General features: G+C 41.1%; 1 protein-coding gene across 2 annotated transcripts in view; it reads left to right on the top strand.

Moving 5' to 3' along the window:
* The window catches only part of PRKG1 (protein kinase cGMP-dependent 1), a 466,513-nt gene that overhangs the window by 44,572 nt on the left and 398,487 nt on the right, over positions 1-23,454 (top strand). For both annotated transcript variants that reach the window (XM_035330176.1, XM_035330177.1), the window contains exon 2: positions 12,535-12,701. In XM_035330176.1, the coding sequence (XP_035186067.1) occupies positions 12,535-12,701 (167 nt within the window). The remainder of the gene's footprint in view (positions 1-12,534; positions 12,702-23,454) is intronic.

The raw sequence follows: 23,454 nt of genomic DNA on the forward strand, positions 1-23,454 counted from the left end.
CCAAATAGGATTTGGACGGAAAAGCACAGAATATATCAGCTCTCTCAGATCACTGCCAAAAAACTGTGGAGACATATACGTAAAACTGGCAGATGAAAACTGACTGTTGGGTTCCTAAGGTCTCTACCTTTGATTTTTAGCAAAAATATTGATGAGTTACAGCACAGGAGGAAGGAACTGTTGTGATTTGAAATATTACTGCCACAACTGCTAAAATCATGTGCTGTAGAGAAGGAAAAATGCAGTAAGCCAAGTCTTTAATGATGAGTTTAGCATCACCTTAGGAACATTACACCTAATATTGTAGAGAGCTTTTGTATTCAGGAACACCAGGATTAAAGATGAGTAAATAACTGGTAACTTTATTATTGTAACAGGGGGTGAAAATTGAGACAAGCAGGCAAAACTGATCAGTTACCTCAATTGCAAGAGGTGGATATCTGTTCTCAGTGTTTCATAATGGAGAAGTGCCAAGAGTTTTCATTTCTGGAGTGAATCTGCCTCATAGAGACACAGGTAAAATTAAAGTGCATTTGACCAGAGCAATTTCATTTAGAATAGGTGAATCTTGCATGACCAGTGGGTGGCCTGCACAGTGTATGGTTTGGAGCAAATAAGCTGAAGTCGATTTAAAAAAAAAAAAAAAAAAGGTTTCAAACCTGCTGTGAAGGCAGGCACAGAAGTGCGGGTCTCTAGGCAAGCAAACAATGAGGCGCGCAGAGACGGGCTGCTGTGCCTCGCTGCTGTCACGGAGTTGTCTTTCAGCTCTGGCTGCTGTTGCTGTTTGCTGGCAGAGAGGAGATAATAGGCTGAATTTAGATTGGAAAAAAACAACCATAAAAGCACCCAAAATTGAAAGTTCTGCTATTTGCTCACTTGCTTCAAAGGTTTGGGTGCTTTTGTTCCATAAACTTGCTACAGGGGAGCTTTTTTTTCCAAGAGTCTCAGTGTCGGTTGCTTTCATGGCTGTTTGGTTTAACATACGCTTGGGCTCACCTTCCTAGCCCTGTTCTGTACTTGAATTTGTGGTGTATTAACATATATGCCAAGAGCCTGTATCTGCTTTTGACTTTGGGGCAAAGAACTGTCTGGATGTCTTTAAAATGCACTTAGGTGTCATTTAAGTAACATTCTTTAGGCCTGTCAGGGTTAAATGGGATTTTAAATTGTTTCAGCTCTCTGCAGTAGTTCCTGTTTCCTACACCAAAATAACTCAGCTCCTTGGCATGCGTATCTTCTCCATCTCTTGTTAGCTCTCTCTGTGTATCCCTTCATGTAAATATTTCCAAAATGCAGCCTGTGGACTGTGGAACAAACTGAGAATGTGGGATAATTGTAGAGGTGCTTTTCAGAGTGAACAAAACTGCATCCCTAACCCTATCAGGGTTTGGGACGGAGGAAACCGGCTGGTTCCCTGGAGAACTGTGTGTGCAGTGTAGGGAGGACTGCGGTTCCCATCTCAGTGACACACCTCCCACATTTTTGTTTGCATTTTCCCCCTTTTCCCTCCAAATCTAATGCGAGTACCTCGGTTGCTTCCTCTGTGCTTTTCCAGGTAAAAGCCTTGGGGCCCCTGTCTCCATTTGGCTCTGTTTCCAGGCTGGCCGTGTCTTCCTTCAGACCTTTGCCTCCTGGCCTGAGGCTCAGCTGTCTGCTTGTCTCCTGTTGCAGGCTGCAGTTTCGTCAAACCTGGTGGAGGATTTGAGTGGTAGAGGGAAAGAGAAAAGGAAACAGTGGTGTGATGCCCTAGGAATGTCAAGTAAGGTACTTAAAGGAAGAAGAAAGATGATCCGAAGCTGTCATGTTTGAAGCAGGCATTTCTGATTTTTGAAGGTGGTGTGGGAAGGTGCTAAGACATAAGGGTGTTGGGAAAGTGGAAAGTAAATACAGGATAGTAATGCAAGGAAAAGAAAATAAACATGAAGTACGTTAGGCCTGTGAGCAAACTTAGTTTTCTGTTCATATGTTGCAGATAAGCGTAACTTAGTTCTGTGCTCCGTTGTGGCTTGCGTGCTTTCTGTCAGTTCCCAGCCTTCAGGGCTGTTTCTCCCCTTGAGGAGCCCTGTTTACAGCCTTCCAGGTGTCCGTCTCTGAAGCAGCAGGCTGGTGGCACTACTTCACTGTAGGTTACGGGGAGCAAGGGCGTTGATAACTGCCCGCAGCTATAGCGTATGCTGCAGCCATGCTCTTAAGTCGGTACCCAACAAACCCATCCATCTACTGTGTGCGACGTTGTAAGTATTTTGGGAGAAACAAACATGACTGAGTTACTGTTACCGTTCTCTAACAGGATTGTTTGCACTTTCAAATTCTCGTTGCTGTATGCATTTGAGGATTTACCTACTACCAAATCAGTGTCTGTTGACTCTTACGTTGTGCTTGTATTGCCATCATCCCATCTCGTGTTCACTCGGTGCTTTCGCGGTGCTTGACAGGGAATTCCCTCCATCCCCTGATGCGACAGCACTGAGCTGCAGTTGGGTGTCATGCACCCTGCCTTTGAGAACAGAGCCTTGTTTGCTGTCTGCAGAGCCTGTCCTGTGATGGCAAATACGTATGTCTCCCATCACTCACATCTCAGTGGAATGAATCTTGAGCATTCCTGTCTTATTAAAGGAATTGCTTTCTTGGCTTGCTGAAGGAGGTAGAATGGCAATCTGCTTAATGCACGCTGCAGTCTATACTAAAGAAACAAGAGGTGCTCTTGTTTCTGGTTGAAATAGCCATGCTTGTAAAGAGCAGAGCTTTCTCTTGGGAATACCTCAGTGTTTCTTGTGCTGGGATTATGGCTTGCTTTGCTGTTAGGCTGGAACACCAATAGGTTGCAATTGCTTGCAGGGGCAATCTCCAAAACTTGCTCAGAGGGATGATTTCCCAGGTGGGCATGCTGTTCCTTGGCTCTAGCTTGGCAGTATGTGTTTATGGTGCTGCATCCTCCTTTTATTTTCATACAGGTCCATTCCTGTTAGTGTTTCCTGAAGGCAAGCGATGCCATAAAATGTGAGGTTACTACTACGCCGCTTTTGCAAAAATACCTTCCTCTTTGCAAGAATTAGGATGTTTTTCCTGATGGTGTGCTTTCAGGCTGAAATTCCTGGAAACATTCAAAGCCCCTGGAGGGCAGTTATTTTGATCAAAGAAGGGCCATTTCCTAGAGTCTTTAAAATCACTTAATCTTTTCCTTGCCTTCCACTTGAACTCGGTATCCTTCCGATGTCATATTTCCCACTGTTACTCTTCAGAGCAGTTATTTTAACTTTTCTGACTTGCATTTATGCTTGGCTGGATGGGGCAGAATAGGTTGCAGGTATCCCTTGAGTTTGTCTCGATACAGTATACGTGACAATTGGGGCGATTTCTTTGAATGTCTGCCATGAGCCCCAGCCTCACTGTTTTTCCGTGGATGCCATTTGAGTTTCCTGCTGCTGTTCTTTCTCCATTTAAACGTTACAAAGTTGTTGACCGGGTTCCGTAGAGTTCATGCTGTCTGCCAAAAGGTGCTTGCCCAGCTGTAATCGGGTTTATTAGGAGGCTAGACAGAGCCTGCACGATGGTGCTCCCGTGGCTCCCACGATTGCTGTATCCCCAGGTGACCTCTCTGGAAGCAGATGCATCGGCAGCGCTCGCCTGTTCGTCCCCACAGCCTGCTCCTTGGCGCTCGGCTGGGGCGAGAGTGCTGTGCAGATAATCCCATACATCTTCCAAATATTTACATCCTAAAGCATGGCTGCTAACGTCAGTCCTTTTGCTGACCCTTAAAGAAAGAAGTGCTTCTCCCTAAAATCCCGAACGTTATTTATTTAAGGACTGAGACTCCAAATGCTTGTCTGTGTCCTGCTCTTGAGCACCTATAGCATTTAAACCAGGGACTTTGCCAGGCAGCAGAAAAGCAGACGGGCTGAAGGAACTTTTCTAGTGACAGTAGCATCCATCAGAAGTGTTAGGTGAATCAGTAAGTGACGTTAAATCTCCGTCACTTTTTTCCATAAATCACATTCCCTGTGAAGCCCTGCACTAAACTTACATTGGAAGCAGCTATATATTTACACTGTTGTGATAGCTTTCCCTGTTGTTCTTCTGCTGAGGAGGAGCAAAGTGCTTTTGCAGAGCACATTCATTTTGCCTGGACAACAGCACATTTAGAAAAGCTTGCAACATGTTTGTAGCCTCTAATCCAAGAGACGAGAATGAGCTGTCTCTGCTCAGAGGATCTCTAATTGGATTTCTGCATCTATTTAAATTAGGTTATCATCCACTTGGCAGGTTTCCTGCTTATTCCACCAGGGTGAAGTCCATCCCTGTAGCAGCTATCAGTGACTTTCTTCTCCAGGGCATCTAAATGCAGTTCTCTGTCTACATGTTCATCTATCACTATGAAGCCATGCAGACCTCCAAATATGCTAATAAACTTTGGGGAACTGTTTTAGTTGCCATTTAGCTAGGCTCCTGATACCTGTCTCCAGCCAGAGCTCACTGCTTGGAGCTGCCACCAGTGGAAGTGTCCGTGTGTAATTGCTTGATGGATGGAGAAACTCTTGCCCTTAAAGTAAGCAGGTGGTTCTTTTCAAGATACACTGTTGCGATCTTCAAGATGTGTTGTCTGGATCTCCACAGTTCAGTCTGCCAGCTGAAGCCTCCCAGAGGAGTTTGGATTGTTGCTTCATCCCTTGGCATTGCGACATATGGCTACATATGTTTTCTCTGCTATTTCTGTTGGTGTGAAAAGTCTCCGGCACAGTCACGCTGGATGTGAGCACCAAAACTGAGAGATGTGTGAGAATAACACCCCTCAAGAGACCACTGTTTTCTGGCCAGCCATGTAACCATCTGAGGGACGTCCCATCCCTCTTCACCATGCCCTTGCTACGTGTTTCCATGTTTTTCCAGGTTAGCTGCCCACAGCTCACACCGTTTCCTTCACCTAACGAAGTCTTAGTCCTGTTTGGAGGTACTGGTAATGGTTTCTCAAAGTGAAGCCCGTGTGGGAGTTCCTGAGAAGTGTCAGCCATTTCAGAAGTAGGCAAATTATGCTTGGTAAGAGCTGCCTTTCCCTTACTGAGAGTGCCAGTGTTTCCAGTATCTAAAGCTGTTCTTTTGTAGGATGCAAAATACTAGCCTAGAAAAGGGTGTTAAATTAAGATATGTGGGGTGAGATGTTAAAATACTGCAGTTAACCCCCCCCAAAAAAACCCAAACCATATCACTTGCCTACCATATTTTTATCCAAACAACACTTTTCAGTGTAGGTGAAAGGAGAGTTTAGCATTCTTTTCCTTAAATTATTTTGCTTCTTAAATATCAAATGCCAAAATATGATATAATAAGCAACAGTGTAAATGATCTGCATGTTTTACTGATATATTTAGAAATCCTAACTGGAGCTGTCTGATCGACACGTTCTCGACAGAGCTCCTCTATTCTGCAACTATAAGTCGTATTTAAATACAAGCAAGCTGTAAATGTGGGGTTTATTTTCCTTTTTAAAAAGATTTAGATCAGTGCACAGTTGCTTTCCCTGTTGCTAGTCTCTTTAATCAAAATGTCAGTTTTTTTTTTTTTTAGTGTATTCCTCTGTAGAACATATTTTTCCATCCAACTGTGCAGTAGTGGTCTCAGCCGAAGATGTTTAAGATCCCTCTCAGAATTTTTTTCTTGCGACTTGAAGCCATGCTGGGGGCTGTATGTTGTGGGAAAGGCAAGTGCTATGAAAAAAATCAGTAGTATAGTAAAACGTCTCCATGTTCTTCAGTCCTGGACTTGAGTCCTACTCTATTTCCAGTTAGTTAGTCAAAAATAGCTCTCTGGAGTTATATTTAAGTTTCCCTTTAAGAAACATTTAAAGTGGTCTTTATCCATAGCCAAAACAAACAGCTAATGCAGAGTTATTAGTTATTAATGGCATTACAGTACAAGCAAGACTGAGATTTTTACCAAAAGGTCTTTTCGGTAGTGCTCTTCTAATATGGAGCGTGTGCGAGTCTTAAAAGAGGATCCATTTACTCATTTGCAGGCTTTATTGTTTAAAGACATTATCCAGTATTATGTACTCCAGAAAGCCGGTGTTTCTAGTGCCTTGCTGTCGTGCAAGACGTGTATGCTGCCCTATCCTGCAAGTGTTTGTTACTGTGCTGCCAGCCTTTAATGCAAAATCTCCCCGGGCAGTTGCTGAGGGAGGCCTCCACCTTTCTGTAACTGACTTGTCAAAAATAATTTTATTACAACATAAACACTTTTGTTTCAAAACTACCTTCTGGCAGAGATGAAGTTGGTGGTTGAGGGATCAAATAATAACCTGAGTTCTACTTTCTGTCTCTTTCTTCTGCAGGAACAGAGGAGATACCTACAATAACTAACAGTGCAAGGAAGAGATTTTAATTGCTCTCTTTGTTGACAGTCACTTTGTTATCACTGAAGCCTTTATGATTTTTAGGCTGTTATTTTTAGACCTCTGTTCATATAACTGGCTGTGTGACTGTATTCATAACCAGAAGCAAGATGATAAAGATTCCAGATAAGTATATGGCTGTGCAGGCCATACAGGCTGCTTGGTGGATTGAATGATCGTATAGCAAGCAGCAGCAGTTTTATGGCAGGACTTTTGTGTCTGTGTATTACTGTGTATACTGTATATATATATACATATATATACTGTATACTGTATATACACACTGTGAATGTGGGCTTTGAGCAAAGAGCCTTCCCAAATCTGTGAGAAATTTGCGGTCTTTGCTTCTTGTGTCAGTTAGAATGGATCCCCCTGTATGAAATGGAGGTATGTCCAGGCATAAGCAAGAGAAAAATTCCTAAGAATTTTGTTGAGCACTTTTTGCAGTGTATTTGTATCCCACTGAATAGCTTCTGGAAAGCTGGAGCAGGCCTAATGCTTGGCTGTGTTTTCTCTTTTTGGAAAGAAGTGTTTTTTTTCCACAGCCACATTTTGTAGAAGTAAACACTTTCAAACATTTCACGGTGTGGATTTCAAGCAGACGACTGTGGTAGGAATCGCCTGGGCTCTTGTGTGGCCCGTCATATTCTGGATGAGAGGCAGTCAGTGTTTTCCATGTTTCATACCTATTGAAATGAGCTGAACTCAGTGGGAAGGTATTGATAGGGAAGTTTCCAAAAGTAGAGACGGGGCGTAAATACCTTCAGATAGGCTTAATATATTTTAATTGTTGGTTAGATATAAATGATGTACATCTATTCTGTTTATTTAGCACATGTTGTTACAGCAATGAAGGAACAGAACAAGAAAGATACTATTGATCCTAGTAGTGCTGAGCAAGCTTTACCCTATCAGTGTAAATACCAAGTCATCACCTCATAGGGAGCTGCACTTCTGCTGCTTTAACATTCAGCCCTGCAGGTGAGGTGCCTCTGGTCAAATGCCTATAGTTGTTTATCTCCTAAATATGGTGCTTTGGGTCATTTTTAGTAGTTTGCAGACTCTTGATGGGGAGGCTCTACAAAAACAGTTACCTTTTTACCCCCACATCAGTATTGGAGTAAAAGTTCCTAACAATAAGTTTTCTTTAAAGTTCAGAGGGAGGAACAGCTAAGGAAAGATTCTTAGAGGTTTTTTTTTATTATTATTATTATTTTTTTTCCTCATTTTTCTCTGGAGACATCTTCCAGCCTGTTTGCCTACTACACTGCTTTTCATCTTTCTTGTTTGCATCAGCGTGATGGTTTAAAACGGTTTTGGTACATAGATAGCTGTGCTGTTATACTCATGAACACAGTAACATTCAAATCTGCTTCCAAGTCTTCTTTGTTAGTGTTGTTTAACTGAACTCTTGATTTATTGTTTTTCTTGATGCTCCTCTGTTCTCCATTTGAGCCTGAGGTTCATCCTGATTCTGTTGCAAACTGAGGCTGTCTGTACCCAAGCAGTACATGTCAAAGCAGGCTCTGAGTTTCTGTTAGCTTCCCTAGGTGTATATTGCAGTAGCCTTCCCATCTGCCCTTAAATTCTTCTTTTCCCTAAACTCAGCGAGCAGGTTTTTCCAATGTTGAAATAAGACCTTTTTTTGACAAAGTTTAACTTTTTGTTCTAATATTTATTTTATCTGCTTGAAAGCACAAATCTAGCTTAGAGAATGTATATTTTTGCTGTGTGTTAAGAGACTGAGATGATATTAATTTTGCTCTTTGTAAAATGTAAATTACCGACAGAGTAACAAGGGGCTGTAATACAGGGTTTGGTGTATTGCTGTATATGCTGCAAATTACTGTAGCATTAACTTTGCTTCTTACTTAGGGCTGTGTAACATTTGAGATAGTTTTGTTGCATCTGCTACAAAGCAAAGTTTTTATCTTCTGCCTTCATGTTAGCTTGCATAGGTGACAGGTGAGAAGCAGGGTTTTGAGCGAAATGCTGCGCTGGATTCTGCATCTGACGGCCACTGCAATAAAGTCCCAGCCCATCTGCTGCGACAGAAACCATGGATGCATGTTTTGCAGGCATTTTGCTGCTCCCGAGCTGCTAGTCTGCCTTGCTGGGGGAGCTGGTAGTGTTGCTGAGGTCGGGGGACTGGGGCAGTCCCCATATGGGGCTGGCAGCATGTGAATTTTGCACCTTTATGTGCTTTTCTTCTGAGGGGTGTTTGCAACCAGGCAGGCCACTTTGTGCGTGGTATGTATGTTTTTAGCAAACTTCTTAAGGTGCTTTTTGCATGACTTCTGCAATTAGGATGCAATTAGCTTGTTCCTACTGTTGCCTTATTAGTTACTGTGGTGGGCTTAAACTCATCGGGGAAAGGATGTGCCCCAGAGGATTGCGCCCTTTTATTTTTTTTAAACTGTTCATCTAGTCCCCGATGCTTTTGGTCGTTATTTTGTCATAAAAATACTAATCGCATAGTGCCAGATTCCTATCTCTGGAGGGTAAAAGATGACAGCTACTACTGTCTGCTCTGAATGACCCTCTACATTAGGAGCCATTCAATTCAGCACCAAGTAAATATTCATGAAAATGTCCCGTTCCTAAAGCAGGGTCACTTGGAATATGTCTATTCCATTATAAATATTGTAGACTTTTTTGTTTGCAGCTTCTTTCTATTAGAAATTTTAATCAGAAAATGCAGACTAAATGCTCTTCAAAAGGAAAGGTAATGAAACTGCTGCATCTTATTTAAACCACTTACTTGAAGCAGTGTATTTTTGTCCATTTTTAATATCTTTTTGTGTACCAATAGGTAGTCTTGGGTATTAACACGTCTGTGATAGATGCAGTCTTCAAATACTAACAGTTGTGATTAAGGAATGATGCAGTTCAGAAAATTCTTAGTTACGGATCAGTTGTGAACTGTAAGCTAATTTCTATGCTTTTAGTTTCATTTCATATAAAAACAAAAAGAAAAAAATCTATTTACCTGAAATTTCAGCTGTGAATTACATTGAAAGAAAACTGTGTAATAAAATAATGTGTAAGTTGCTGAAGGCCTGGCATGTGCGAGTATGCGGAATGGTAATCTACATTGCATGAATAATTTTTTAAATTATTAGACTGACAAATATTGTCTTGCAGGAAACTAGAGTAAATCTTATTGTAGCTATGACAATGTATTTTTAGTATCAACTAATTTTCAAATACATCAAGCTAAGCTTTGTTTTTTTGGGGGGAAGGATGGAATATTTGCAGCTGAAAAGGTTTGCAGCTTAGATGTAGAGCTTAGGGATATGGTTTAGTGGAAGATTTGTTAGTGTTAGGTCAGAGGTTGGGCTCGGTGGTCTTGGAGGTCTCTTCCAACCTAGACTATTCTGTGATTCTGTGATTACAAACTACAAAGCATAGTTTGGTTTGATGTGAATGCACTGGAAAACCTGGAGTTTGGTTCATGAGGTACCTTCTCCTTCAACAAGCACTCCTTGTGGATGTCAGGAGGTGTTTTTCTCCCATACTAGGTTGTCTGTTTTGGAAGTCACATTTTAACTAATCATCCTTAAATAATAATACGTGTTTCGGTTGTATGCACGTGTCACTGAGTATGTATGCAGGCTGCTCTATGGAGATACTGAATTCTAAGATGCTGAGAAGTGGCAGGGATGAAACTGCTGCTAATGTGGCCACTGTGCTTTTCCTTCTAATGCCTGTGTATTTTTGTTGTTAAGAGCATTTGAATGACGTGGTGGGCCCCTGAACTTTAATTTCTCCAATATTTCTCTGTTGAAGGGTAGAGGCTTTTGAAGCCATGTAGCTGTTGGTTCAGATGTACCCCTGGGGTTATGTACCCCTGTTGGGCTCACAAAATCCCCAAGCCGGTTCATCTCATATATGTTCCGCTGCTTCTCCCCAGAATGGACTTGTGGTCGATTTTCTTAGCCTCTGTGGTGCTCCTTTGCTATCGTTTAGACCAAGTTTCCCAGATCCTTTCAAATCCTTCACAGTGCTCGATTCCTGTAAGAAAAGCATCACTTTCTTGCTGTGGGCCACCAAACTACAGGGGCGGCCTGACACTCACCGTGCCTCAATTCCTTACGGTCTCTCGTGGGCATTCTTACAAACACTCCACTTGAAAGGCTGGCTTTATTTTATCAGGTAGAAAGCCTCATTTTGAGCCTTGGAACGAAAGAAATGGCTGAAATTGTAATGCTGGTTGATATGACTAATGTGAAAGCTTTTATTATGCTTTCTTCTTCAGCATGCTGTTTGAGTAATGCTAATAATTAGTGCCTTTGTTATGAGGGTTTCAGGGCCCTGTGGGGGTGGCTAAGACCAGAAGAGCAGTACTTAGTCAAGGCACAGCACAGAAAGAGTAGCTGTGCTGTAGCACAGAAGGAGCGAGTGAGGAAAGTGGGTATCTGTCATCTAGTCGGCATTACGGATTGCCGGCTTCTTTGTTGCTGAAAGGAAAACCAGCACAGACGTAGCTGTTCTTTTTGTGGTTTTGATTGGCCTGCACAAGGAATTAGAGTGATAAAGTATGTGAAGTTAAACTAAATTTCTGGAGTCAGGTTTCTGCAGCAATCAGAGCCCATGCCTTCCTGCAGACAGTACTTGAAGGCCAGCCTGCTTCACATCCCGTGTGGCAGGGGGTCAGTGCTGGTGGCCTTTGATGCCTAGTTGTACCTTTTGTTGAAATAACTCCAAAGCTATCAAACACATAGAAAGCATCTTAAATGTTGAAGGATTAAAACTGTGCTCTATATAACCCTGAGGCGTACTTGAAAAGCACCATGACAGGGGCATAATGTCTGCAAGGCCTGCTGACTGTTTTGGGCTTCTGAAAGCCCCATCCAGTTCTTTTCCAGGAAGACGTGATCCACTAATGGATCCTGTCCTTGAAATACTTGTATCATACTCTTAGCTCAAAACCACAAAACTCATAGCAATGCATAAGATCTGCAGGCAGCTGGGCTGCGTCCACGTTAGCAAACAATTTGGAAATGAAGCACTGAGGAGCTGGTGTCCACCCGTAGGTGCTTTGAGGGGCTCTAGTTTTGTCTGGATCTAGGTTTAGCATCCCCACTTGTTTCATTTGCACAAGCTGCTGTAGGGGCCTTTACGAAATGCCATAATGCAGTAGTTACAGCCTGAAGGGAGGCTTGGAGGCTCCACCTGGGTGTGACCGATGGTGTGGCGAGCAGTGTAGTTGTTGAGACTGAATCTTAGGAAAATCAGGAAAAACACTTCAGTGGTTTTGTTGCTCATTTCCTGTCACAGCATTATGCTCACGGTGGCCCTTTAGCAGCCTGGGCTGGTGGGAGGAGTCCATGCCCATGGCAGGGCTGGGATTTGGTGATTGTTAAGGTCCCTTCCAGCCCAAACCCTTCTGTGACTGAAGAGAACCTGGGTTCTACTACGTACCCATCTGGACAGTCTACCACAGAGATTTAGATGATGAAATTTGTGTTCTCAGAAGAACCTGTATCCTTATAAGTTTGTCATAGTTTAGAATGTCAGACTCTTAACCCCATTGCATGCCAAGTCAGAACTGCATGCATGATTTTGGGCATGCTAATAAAACTTTAAATTTCCCAGTTAGTCTTCCAAGAAATGAATGGTGATGTTATTCCCATAACAGTGGTGCCTCCTCTGTTGAATGTGATCGTCTTTGGTATTTGATTAATATTCAGGGGATCACAGCAGTAACACACTCTTGTATTCTCCAGTTTGTGTCATTTAATAGAAACATAATAAACTACGTAATCCTTGAACTTCTTGTTTGTATAGCCTTTCAGTTTTGTATATGGAAGATATTTCAAATAGCTCTGTTATTCTTTGTGTTACAGATGTAGCTAAACTCAAAGCTAAAAGGGGATCTTGCAACTGCATGAGATCTATTTTCATTTCAAAACTATCTAAAATTATTTACAAAACTAGTTACAAGATATTTTTATTCTTTAATTTCTCTGCAAATATATTTCATCAGATTTTGAAGGAAAAAATTGGATTTTTTTTCCAACAAAATGGTCATTGGGGCGGGATGTGGTTGTGCTAAACTTCATGTGCTACTATTGAGTTTAGTGGGTAGACAAATGGATAAATCTTGCCTTTTTTTTTTTTTTTTTTTTTTTTTTTTTTCCCTGCAGGTCCAAGGAGCTAATAAAGGAAGCAATCCTTGACAATGACTTCATGAAGAATTTGGAACTGTCGCAGATCCAGGAGATTGTGGATTGTATGTATCCTGTGGAGTATGGCAAAGACAGCTGCATCATCAAGGAGGGAGATGTGGGTTCCCTGGTGTATGTCATGGAAGGTATGGTTTAAAGTGCTAATAGTTCTTTTCCTTTTATGCAACATATGCAGATGAAAGCTGTATTTCATGGGAAAAATCATTTTGAAGAAAGAGGTTAAAAACATCTAAATATGGCTGTTGAAGAATTGTGTGGAAAATTCCATACCAGAATTGTGTGCTTCCATATATAAAGAAAGAGGGTTAAAGCTCTTAACCCAGCACTGAGATCTGTTGGAATAAGCCTCCACTAAATATAGTTCTTTGGCTTTGAGGCAATATCAGTTCTTTGCTGTATAAATTATGGATGTAACAGAAATAATGGTGTAATGAAGATGGGAAATCATGGTAAAACAAGTAGAATGTGGTAATAGCTTGCTACCTTATAGGGTGTTGTGAGAATGAGCTTTTAAATAGTGTCAAAGCACGTGGGATCTCTGCAGAAGCAATGTGTTTCATAATAGAAAATAGTATTTTTCTGCCTTGTGCACAAAATAAGTGCATCATCTGCAGTTTAGCATGTCTGATTTGTCACAGTATGTGTCGTGGCAGGATTCTTTCTTCCTGGTGGAACATGAGAGCAGCAGTGGTGTTCTGTTGTTCTTGGGAGCCGTCGGGTTTATGAAAATCTTTTAGCTGGATGGGTGTTGACAGCACTCTGCTTTTCCAAAACGTCAGCTATTATCATTCTGCCTTATTCTTTCCAAGTTCTCTGAATTTGTATGCTGAATTGGGCATGTTTTATGTATAATTTCATAGGAAGTTTATGTTCATCTATAGGAGTTACTAAGCTTGATCGAGCCTCATGTCCGTCTACTGTTGCATCCCTATTCTAGCATCTGATAGTGTCGTGAAGGAAACATTACTGTTTTAATGCAACTAACACAACAAATAAGTTGTTGGTTTGATTTGGTACAATACACATGAATAGACGCTTACAAAATCTCTTTGTGCTGCTTACCAGAGCCATCTGATACACTTGCAAGCATTTTGACCAGATAATACACAAGGGGAACAGAGGTTTCCTGCTTGCCTGTGTCTTTTGAGTGAATATGAGAAAACTCCAGATTATGTGTAACTTGTGTGTTTATATATATTTGTACATGCACAAATAAATTTCTTAAATTGTTCTTTTAAACAGAAATATTTTCAAGGCTGTAAGCCATTCTTTAAACATGGTTTCCTGCCAAAATCTTAATGTTGTGTAGTTGCAATGGCTCTTTATTAACTTCAGAAAACAGCTTTAAGGTTCTGCCCTTTTAAGGTTAAATCCTTTCTCAGGGCACACCTTTAATTTCATTAGCTTTTAATATTTATACATTCTGCACAGTCAAATGGTATTTTGCATTAGGAAGTATTTAGTGGGAGATTCCAAAGCAAACAATATGTTCCCAACCTAGCATTACGTGGAAAGATGTAGGGTTTTCAGTCCTACTCCATTTGAAAACAGAAACTATTTTGATGAGGTGCAGGATCTGTCCTATCACTAAGAACATACTGTTTTAAAACAATACCTGAATATTATTTTTTTCTATAGTAAAGTATTTTTGTAGTACAGAGTTTCTTGTGGGACAGTTCTGCGTTTGTTTACCAAAATGCCATCATGTCAGAGGCGTGCTTGTGGTGTTTCTGCTGCGTGACTGCTTTTGGATGTTACGTTCAGCGTTGTCCCTTGGATAAGCCCTATAACAACAGAGCGCCTTTGCAATGGGTGCATACTCATCTTCTGAGTGTCCTTGCATTCTTTGGAGAGGATTTTTGGGGCTTTGTGAGCAGACTTCTTCCCACCATGGCTTGGAGTGTTGAACATATTTGGTTGGGTACTTAGATGACCTTTATTTGATGTATCTAGGGTGTGCTATTACTGTGACTTCCCTGAATTTAAGAAATGTTTCTAACTGTTGCTTCAAACTCTGTCCCTTGATTCTTGTCTTCTAACACAACTGTATGTGCAAGACAACATCGTGTCATTTTGGCTCTTTAGCTTACCCGTGCTCTTCAGGCAGCTCTCTGTGCATGAGGGCATGACTTGGCTCTCCACCAGTATTTGTTCAGTCTTGTAATTTAATTTAAGATTATTTAGATAGCTATGTAAATATGCATAATGCTTTACAAACAAAATTATGAAGAGTTTATAGTCTTTGGTTAGATGTAATGCAATGAGTGATGATGAAGTAATGGAAATGGGAGATGATGTTGTCAAATAGGCTGGATTATGGTTATGACAGCAGGCTCATTTGCTCATTTCAGCTTATCATTCTATCTCTTCAATTATTAAGCAAACAAAAAACTACAAACAACTACAACTTTATTCTTAATAGAGTTCTGCTGGAAAAACCTGTCTTTATGAATATTAGTGAGACATATTTTATTTTCTCAAAAATCACATAAACACTGCGAATGTTTCTTCCATGTATTCTTTCCTTCCTTGCTTGGGCTTATAAGTGTGATGAATATGAATAAAAATTACTCATGAAGATAATTTGATAACCAGTACTGTCAGGCAAGATTCTAATTTATGATTTAACATTTAGATAGAGCCTCTTACCAGAAGTCTGAGATACATCAGTGATGTTTCCTTAGACTAATTGTAAATCATAATTTAAGTAAGATGGGTTTGAAAACATCCATCACTTTCACTGTTACTTTTTGCATTCTCTGTTATCACTGTAAAGCAGCCATAGTCTCCATTTTAAGTTTCTGCTTATCCTTGTAAGGCTCTACCTGAAGATTCTGCTAGTCTTGATGAGACCTTTATAATTATGATCCTTGAGTGTTTTGGTTCTTTAACCTGGATGTTAGAATACGTACCTCCACGACACTTGCTGAGCTCAGGGAGTCTTAAAAGGCTGAATAATGATGAGTGTAAATACCCAAACTCTTCTTTCTTTACTGTGGCTTGATTACGATTTCTGAAAGTAAGTCCAGACTTGCTATATTTTTCGGGTGGAAATAGCTGTAGCACCGTACCTCAGCAAAGTGTCAGGACTCTGCTTTCCCATGTTCTCTTTGGTTCTATCAGAAAGGTAATTCGCTGCTGCCTGATACCAGGTTTGCACGCACAGTCACTTTCATTCATGCATTAGCCCAGCAGTACCAGTGCTAGCAGGTTTGACTCTGTGTGTTTGTTGTCCTATTATTTTTACCTTGCATCTGTTGTCCTGCCCTCCTGGTATATCTTTTTATGATCAGGAGCCAGAGCTGCGCTGGTATGAACTGATCAGACCCTAAAATGATGAGTTGGCCAATACAGTGAAGTTTGACAGAGGTTACTGAGGTGAAATACGATAGTAGGGAAAGCAGCATAAGGTTGAAAGGGAAAACGTTTTCTCCATCTCCAGCATGCTCTTGTCCAGTGTGAGAGGTAGGAACATGGCTCTCGTGTGTACCATGCTTCAGCTGGATCACCTTTTGTTCTTCAGGCCCAACAGGAGGGAAACATCCACCAGATTGAGGAGCTCTTAATCTAAACACCCTAAAGCCTAAATGTGCACTGATCAGGCACTGGCTTTACAGGGTGTTTGTATAGAATAGCTCTTCAGTTGGGCACGGCTAAGCTAGATGTGCAGTTAGTTACCACGTTGAGAGGATGAGACTAGTAATACTCTCAATCACGTCTGTAAAAGTAGGTCTAGTAGACTTCCTTCTTCTGGCCATGTGTCTGGACTTTTGGACTGGCTATATGTTTCTTGATTCCAAAAAGTTTTTTGTAAAGGCTTTTGTTTGTTGTTAAAAAAAGTAATTGAAATACAGGCAGGATTTAAGTGGAAGATTACCTGGTTTTCTGGTGGACTTTCTCATGGGCTTTCATGAGGTACAGCCATTAGGAGCTACCAAGCAAGAGTTGGAGAGTTGCTTGTTGGAGAGCCCTCCTGGGTCACTCTCAAGGACAACCCTGTGGCACAGTGCCACATGGCGTCCTGAGCGTGGAAGCCCGAGGATCACTGCTTCTCGTGCAACAGCCAAAAACTTCTCTTAAAACTGTGCTTTGAAGGTGAAAATTATTTGTGATATAAGTATTTATTTATTATGGGTGGAAACTGATGGAAAAAAATAGCATGCGTGCTCTGACCACCTACAGCAGAAGCATGCCTTCAGGATGTTTGAAGCTGGTATTGAAGAGAGGGATAAGTGATGCTGTGGCTTATGCATCTGAACTAGTCTGTGCTGGCACTCTGACTGCAAGTAAAGCAATTTTGAGAATAAAATAAGCTAACCAAAAATACTGCCTTTCTTGTTAGTAAATATGCTGCTTATACATACTAATATGAGCAGACGTTGAACAGACTTTTGTCTTATTATTATTTTTTTGCTCTGAAAGAAACCTCAATTTTATCTCTGATGGTCAGTCATATTCTGTCTCTAGAATTAGGCCATTGCCTCCAGTTTTCCTTAAGGGGAAAAGGAAGAAGTGTTCTCCAGGCTCTCGTTTTGCAGGTTTGGATTGGTTGTCTCAAAGCTTTTTTTAGGCATTACATTTCTAAAACTTTCTGAAAGCACTTAAAAATGTGAAAACCTGGAAAGGTCTCTTTCTGAGAGATGCATCCAGATCTGTACCGTGTTGACAGCCTTGAGTTATGTGTGGGTGTTACCTCACACTAATGAGGATAAATGTGATATCCCACATCTGAAACCAAATGTTTCCTCTTGTGCTCCCTCTGTGTCTGAACCTGTCAACTGCAGGATGTCATGTTTGATGGCTGCATTATGAAAAGAAAATATATTGGCAGAGCTGTAGATGAATCAGGTGACAGTGTAGAAGTTTTAGGCTCTCGTGGATAGCAGTCATGCCACTATAAACAGTTCTAATTTTTTGTTCTGATTTTTTTAGAAAGTATATTAATAGGTTTACAGAGCCCTTCTTTCATGCTTGTTGCTATTCCTATGAAATATTGGAAGAAGTAACAGAGTGAGTTGTGTGGAGGGGATTTAAAATACTTGAATGAACTATTTTGTGGCTTATCGTTTTGTGTCGGCAGTGGGGGCTGTAACATCCTCCCTGACTGCTTGTCCTGCAAGTTGGTACTGAAGTTGCAACCCTACTAACACCCACTGGGCTCCTGGTGCTGTGGGGATGAGAAGGGAAGAAACAGTTTTCTGAGACCATGCTGGGAAGCAGTCTATGCTTTCCCCAGCCCGTCTTTTAGAGTGACATTTGAGAGGAAAACCCACTAAATTTCATTTTACTTTAATCTTCAGTCAAGGAGATTCTCCTTTGGGAGACTTGGTTTCGTGCTTTGTTCTTCATAGCTACTCCAAAGCAATGAAACATCTAATTGTGCTTTCCCATGGGGACGTGGGGCTTGGGGTGTTGGAGACATCATGGGAAGGAGCCTGTTCCTAGAAAGTGCAGGATTTGCAAGCAAGTCAAGCTCAGGGAACACAGAGGAAGATAAATACAGTCTCTGCAGCCATTTGAACTACAGAGAGAAATGCAGGAGGCCCTAGAAGATCTGCCATCAGAGGCAGCAGAGCTGTCTGGTCTCAGATGAGATTCTTGGGATCTCAAAGCAACTCCTCAGGCTGTTGGGATTTTTGTTGCTGAATCAAAAACCAGAGTAGGCATGTAGATACTGTCTGTCGTCCTCAAGACATCAACTTGCTGCCGCCTGCGGGTTATAACAGCTTTTGCCCAAGTTTTGTGGTACCATAAGGCTTATCATTAATTTGTTGGTCAGCGTGCTTATCCTTGTTCTCATTTCTGAAGGTGTGCTGGATGGGGTACATCACCCTTCTCTCCTATTTGCTTTTGGCAATTACGCAGTTACGTTTTTTTTTGTTTGTTATGTTTTGTTGTTTTTAATGGGAGAGTGATCACTGCAGACTCTTGGCTACTAAATGTGATCGTGCACAAATACTGCATTCAGTCTGTCTGTGTGTCACCTCTCTCTGACCCTTCTGTTGTCTCTTTTGGACTAGTCTCAATAAGAATCTGATTTAATAGGACATAATTGCTCTTCTAGCCCTAGGGTCTTCTGAGTCAGTTCCTTTTCTTCTCAGAAAGCATTTGGTAGGGCTGTTTTTTCTAAACCGGAGAGAGATGGAGAACAGAGGCCCATGCTGGAATTAAGTGGACTAAATGCCTTTGCTCCCAATTTTTTTTTTGGGGGGGGGGCAGAGCTCTGCATGGGCAGAGCTCTGCATGGGTAGAGCTCTGTGTCTGCTGGGGCATCTCGTGCCAGTGCTGTGTGCCACAGTGATGTGCGCAGAGGCCGAGTTGAGTCCATGCAGGTGGGGACCTGCCTGTCTGCCGTGTGCGCCCAAACAGTGTCCTCACTAGACTTTCTCAGGGTTGGTGGCCCTTCATATCATTCATAGGACCACGAAGTTGCAGCTTTTTTGTTGGAGGACCCAGACAGTTTTCAGTGCTTTTTCCAGATGTACTCCTGGTAACATAGCTGGGTATTCCAATCTACATTGCCACCTGTCAGCATCTCCTGAAGATGCTTGGGAAGGTGATAATGGATGCATCCACTCTAATCGGGGTTTTTCCTAACACAGTTGAGGCAGTTATACTTTAAAAACTTAAGCTGCCTTTCAATGTGAGTGTTTTGTGCTCTACCTGAGTCTCTAAACCTCTTTTCAAGAGGGTTGGATCTGCCTTCCCAAGCAAACATCAAAAAATAGCATCTCAAAGCACAGATGTTAGGTGGCTCTTGAGACTGGAGAGCATTTATTCAGTGTCCATAAGGGGCTCTGCGTAGGAAGAAGTCAATTAGACATTTATGGCAAAGTGGGATTTTCTGCACAGTATGCCAACAAATCAGTAGCCTCTGAAGAAGCTACCTTTCACCGTACTTCCCACCGGTTTTGTAAAAATGTACTGTGGCATTAGTTTCTTCTTCACTCATCTGTTTAATGTCTTCTGCTTTTTTTTTTTTTTTATTTTTTTGTTTTTTTTTTTTTTTTTTATATCATGCAGGAGTTGGGTATGTTTTTCCTGCAGTCTGAGATACTGTTCCTTACTGGAGTCCTGCAGCCTTCATGGGCTTCCCATTCATGTCTTTGTTTTTCCATGGAAGTAAGTGCTTTTGGGGCTGTCTCCTCTGAGGAATTTTATTTCTGTCATTACTCATACGTCTCTACATCCCCATGTCCAGCACTGAGACCACTAGGTAACAGGGCAGGACCTTTTTGTAAGGCTTACTGAGCTTAAGAGGTTCTCTAGGACTGATGCCTTTGCTCTTGAGGTTACCCTATTGCAGAACAAACATCGTTAGGACTTGTTGGAGGCAGAAATAGCACGTGTCATTCTAGCTGTGTAAGACATCTCAGTAGCTTCCAGTTGGAAACTGCCCTTTCGTGGTGCCAGCATGTTTGTAAGACTTGAAGACCATCCATTGGGCAATGTAGATGTGCTAAAAGATTATTCCTAGAGCTCCCAACAATAGGAGTTTACATATGGGCCCAAGGAGCAAGGGCGGTTGCCAGCTGTGTTCCTCAAATTTGCTGTCATTCATTGTGTGTTCACATCTGGTGCTGCATCCCCTCTAACTCAGAGTCCTGGAGAAGTCTGTAGGACATAAGAGTGAAGAGTGAGATCGTAAAATGCTTCTGGTTGCTTTGCTTTCATTACACGCCCACCTTTTGGTGGGTATTTCACCTGAGGATTTCCATGGAGCTTATCCCACCTCTTTTGGTGGTGAGGTTTTTTTCTAGCAGTCATTTGATGCTTTTGAGACTGTTTTGTGGCCTGCCTGAGTACTTGCAAAAAACTTGGTAATGTTACGTTGAGCCCTGCTCAATAGAACAATTTTGCTGTTTTTGGCTCTCTCCAGTAACAGTACTTGCCATCGCTTGCCATCAAAATACCATCGTGCCCCTGTCTGAGGTGTGTGGTCCCAAAAGACAGCTTGATGTGTGTGCTAGTATCAGCTGTGTCCTGGTCTGCTTGGGAGTACTCATAGCATTTCGCTGTCATCTCTTCAGTGGTGTTAATACCCCAGGAGAGTATTAAGGAACTGGCAGCTTAAGAACAATAAGAAGGTTGCCATGCGACTTTGCATGCTTTTTGTGGACGTGGTGTGAAAATGTGGAGCACTCGAGAATTCTCCAGAAGGTATACATCGAATAAAGAAGTGCCTGCATGTTTGCTGCAGCAGTCTGCAACTCCAGCTAAATCTGCTTCAGCACTTCACAGTGGGCTTCACATGTCTTCATAGATTCCTGTGAATTATAAAAGCGTCTGTCAGTGTGAAGGTGGAACAGAAACCTGTTTGTTAATTTTCCAGGATTTCTTAAACTATTGCTTTCAGAAATTGAGCATTGTTCAAACTGCTTCCATTTGGAGTTACTACAATTCAGGATAAAATTTGATTAGTTTTTTTCCTTCCTTTCCACTCCCCGAAGTAAAATCTGTGGTTATTTACGGGTTAAAAAATCCTCGAGGATTTCTCACCAAGTCTTTTGCCGTAAGTAGGTGAAGTGTGCACTTTGTGTGGCTGTTGCATTGAGATGGCTTGGTTTTGCACTCTTGAGGCCCAGCCTACATGAGCACCATTACGGATGCTTGTTCCTATATTTTTTCAAATCGATTTATCAACTTAAAACTTGTTTCTAGCAGTCTTCTGGGATATGGTATATGAATGTTCAGCTGCTGTGTTCATTTACTGTGTGGTGTTTGAGAGCCTTCTGTATTGCCTGTCTCTGAGAGAAATGGGGTGTTTGTGCTCTGTTGTTTTCATATGTAGTACAATATAAATGCAAGTGTTCCAGCTTTATCATCTCGTCACTTTAATTCTACAGCATCTTAATAATTAACTCATCTAAATGCAGCTATTTACTCATATTAGACAGGGAGAAGTAAGTATTTCTTGCACTTATATCATGAAATGTTCATGAGATCAACTAGGATATGAAATCGTGGTTGTCACAGTGGCAGTGTTTTATAGGCAGTGATTGTGTTCATGATTAGATGTAGTTTGATATTTGTTGAGTATAAAGTAATTATTTTTAAAGCCACAAAACTAACTCTTCGCACTTAAATGACTGCACAGGGAGAACAATAGGGGTCTATAAACATAGTACTGGAATATTGCTCCTTTCTCCAGAAAAGAACTCCAACAAAACAGCAAATGGGTATGTGTGTATGTATATTTGTGTGTGTGTGTGTGTGTATATATATATATATATATATATATATATATATATATATATATATATATATATATAATTTTTTTTAGGATCTCATATGAAACTAATAGACTTGCTGAATCGAAGCAAACCAGGGTTTATAGAAGGAAAGATTATAACATTTTGTTAGGGCAGTGGGAACACTCACTGTCGCCTGAGCCAGGATTTAGGAAAGAAGGTCTGAATAAATCTCACAGGTATTAGCATACGAGCTTGCCAAACAGAAATACAGTTTAGGCAGGAGTAACACAGTGCTGTCTGTGACCACCATCCTGCAGCCTGCTGCAGTGCTCAACTAAGGTGTTTCATGAGGTGAGCAAATCTATCAACACAGGTGAGCTACAGGTTATGTACTGACTTCTTTATAAAGCGCAAACAAACAAAATCCTAAACCCTATATAATTTATGATAAGTAATTGCACAATGTTGCACTTAAATTCTAAGGGTATTATTTGATTAAATAATTCATTTTCAGTCATCAAAACCGAACTTATGGTTCGTTTAAGCCAGTATTTGGTACCAGGGGAGGAGAAAATGCAGTCAAAGCTGGGAGCTAATGACTTCAGACCTATCAAATGCTTCCTTTGTAGCTATCTATGTGATAATATTAATAGTAAAACCACTTCAGGTTTCTCAAGGTATTGCAAAATTCTGGTCAGTGGAAAAGGGGGAACTGTACAGTAATTAAAGTCTTCATGTGAATGCTGTCAAGCACCTGAACAGCTGAGCGTCAGATCTCTGTCCTCATTCAAGTCATGCCGTTGGTGTGAGCTTCCCCATTACATTCAGCAGAGAGAACTGCCTGGGAGGTTCTTAAGCAATGCTTTAATAATTTTAGTGTTAAGATGACCTGAAAATATTTTCATTTTAAAAATCAAAGTCCAGCTTTCTTTGGGATCCGCTCATATTCACATCTACGGCTCTTGTTCTCAGTCTCTTTGCAGTGTATTATTGAACAAGGCTGGAGCAAATTCAGCAGAAGCTGTGGTCTTCATTGCTAGGGAGGAGTATTTGGAGTTTATCAGACTTTTTTATAGATTATATTGTTCTGTAAATGCATTCTAAGAGCCTAGTTTGTCTGTGGGCAGTTAAACATTCATTTTCCCCATTTCAGGGAAGAAAATGCATAGGTGTAACCTCTTAAAAAAGGGTCCTCAGTGTAGAGGAAGCATAATTGAATGTATATTCTCCTCACATAAGATCATAGTTGTTGATGGGCTATTTTTCTATTTCTCAGCAGTTATGCAAAGACTGCTTTTGTCCTGAAGGAGGGTTTTGTGTACCAAATAAATTGGTTAGATAAAGTCTCATTCATTTTATTAATAGCAGCTGAAAAGGGAGGCACAAGTATCTTTGTCTCCCCCACTGTTCCATGATTCCCTTTTACTGAAACTCCCACAACTGCAATGTAAAATAAAAGGACTTTTCATCGTAATAGTATACATGAAAGTGCCTGGATTTTGACCTTTGTTTCTGCCTATTAAAATGTATGGCTATATAATTTAGACTATGTATGCAGATTGAAAGACTCCAGTGTTAGCAATCCAAACTATTATTAAAGGATCATTAGAGGTAAAATGTTCTCTTTTGTTAGGCTTGATTTAGGCTTGATTTGTTTTGGATTGCTTGTTTACTTTGAAAGCTG

Source organism: Oxyura jamaicensis, chromosome 6, assembly GCF_011077185.1.
Source record: "Oxyura jamaicensis isolate SHBP4307 breed ruddy duck chromosome 6, BPBGC_Ojam_1.0, whole genome shotgun sequence".
Classification (NCBI taxonomy): domain Eukaryota; kingdom Metazoa; phylum Chordata; class Aves; order Anseriformes; family Anatidae; genus Oxyura; species Oxyura jamaicensis.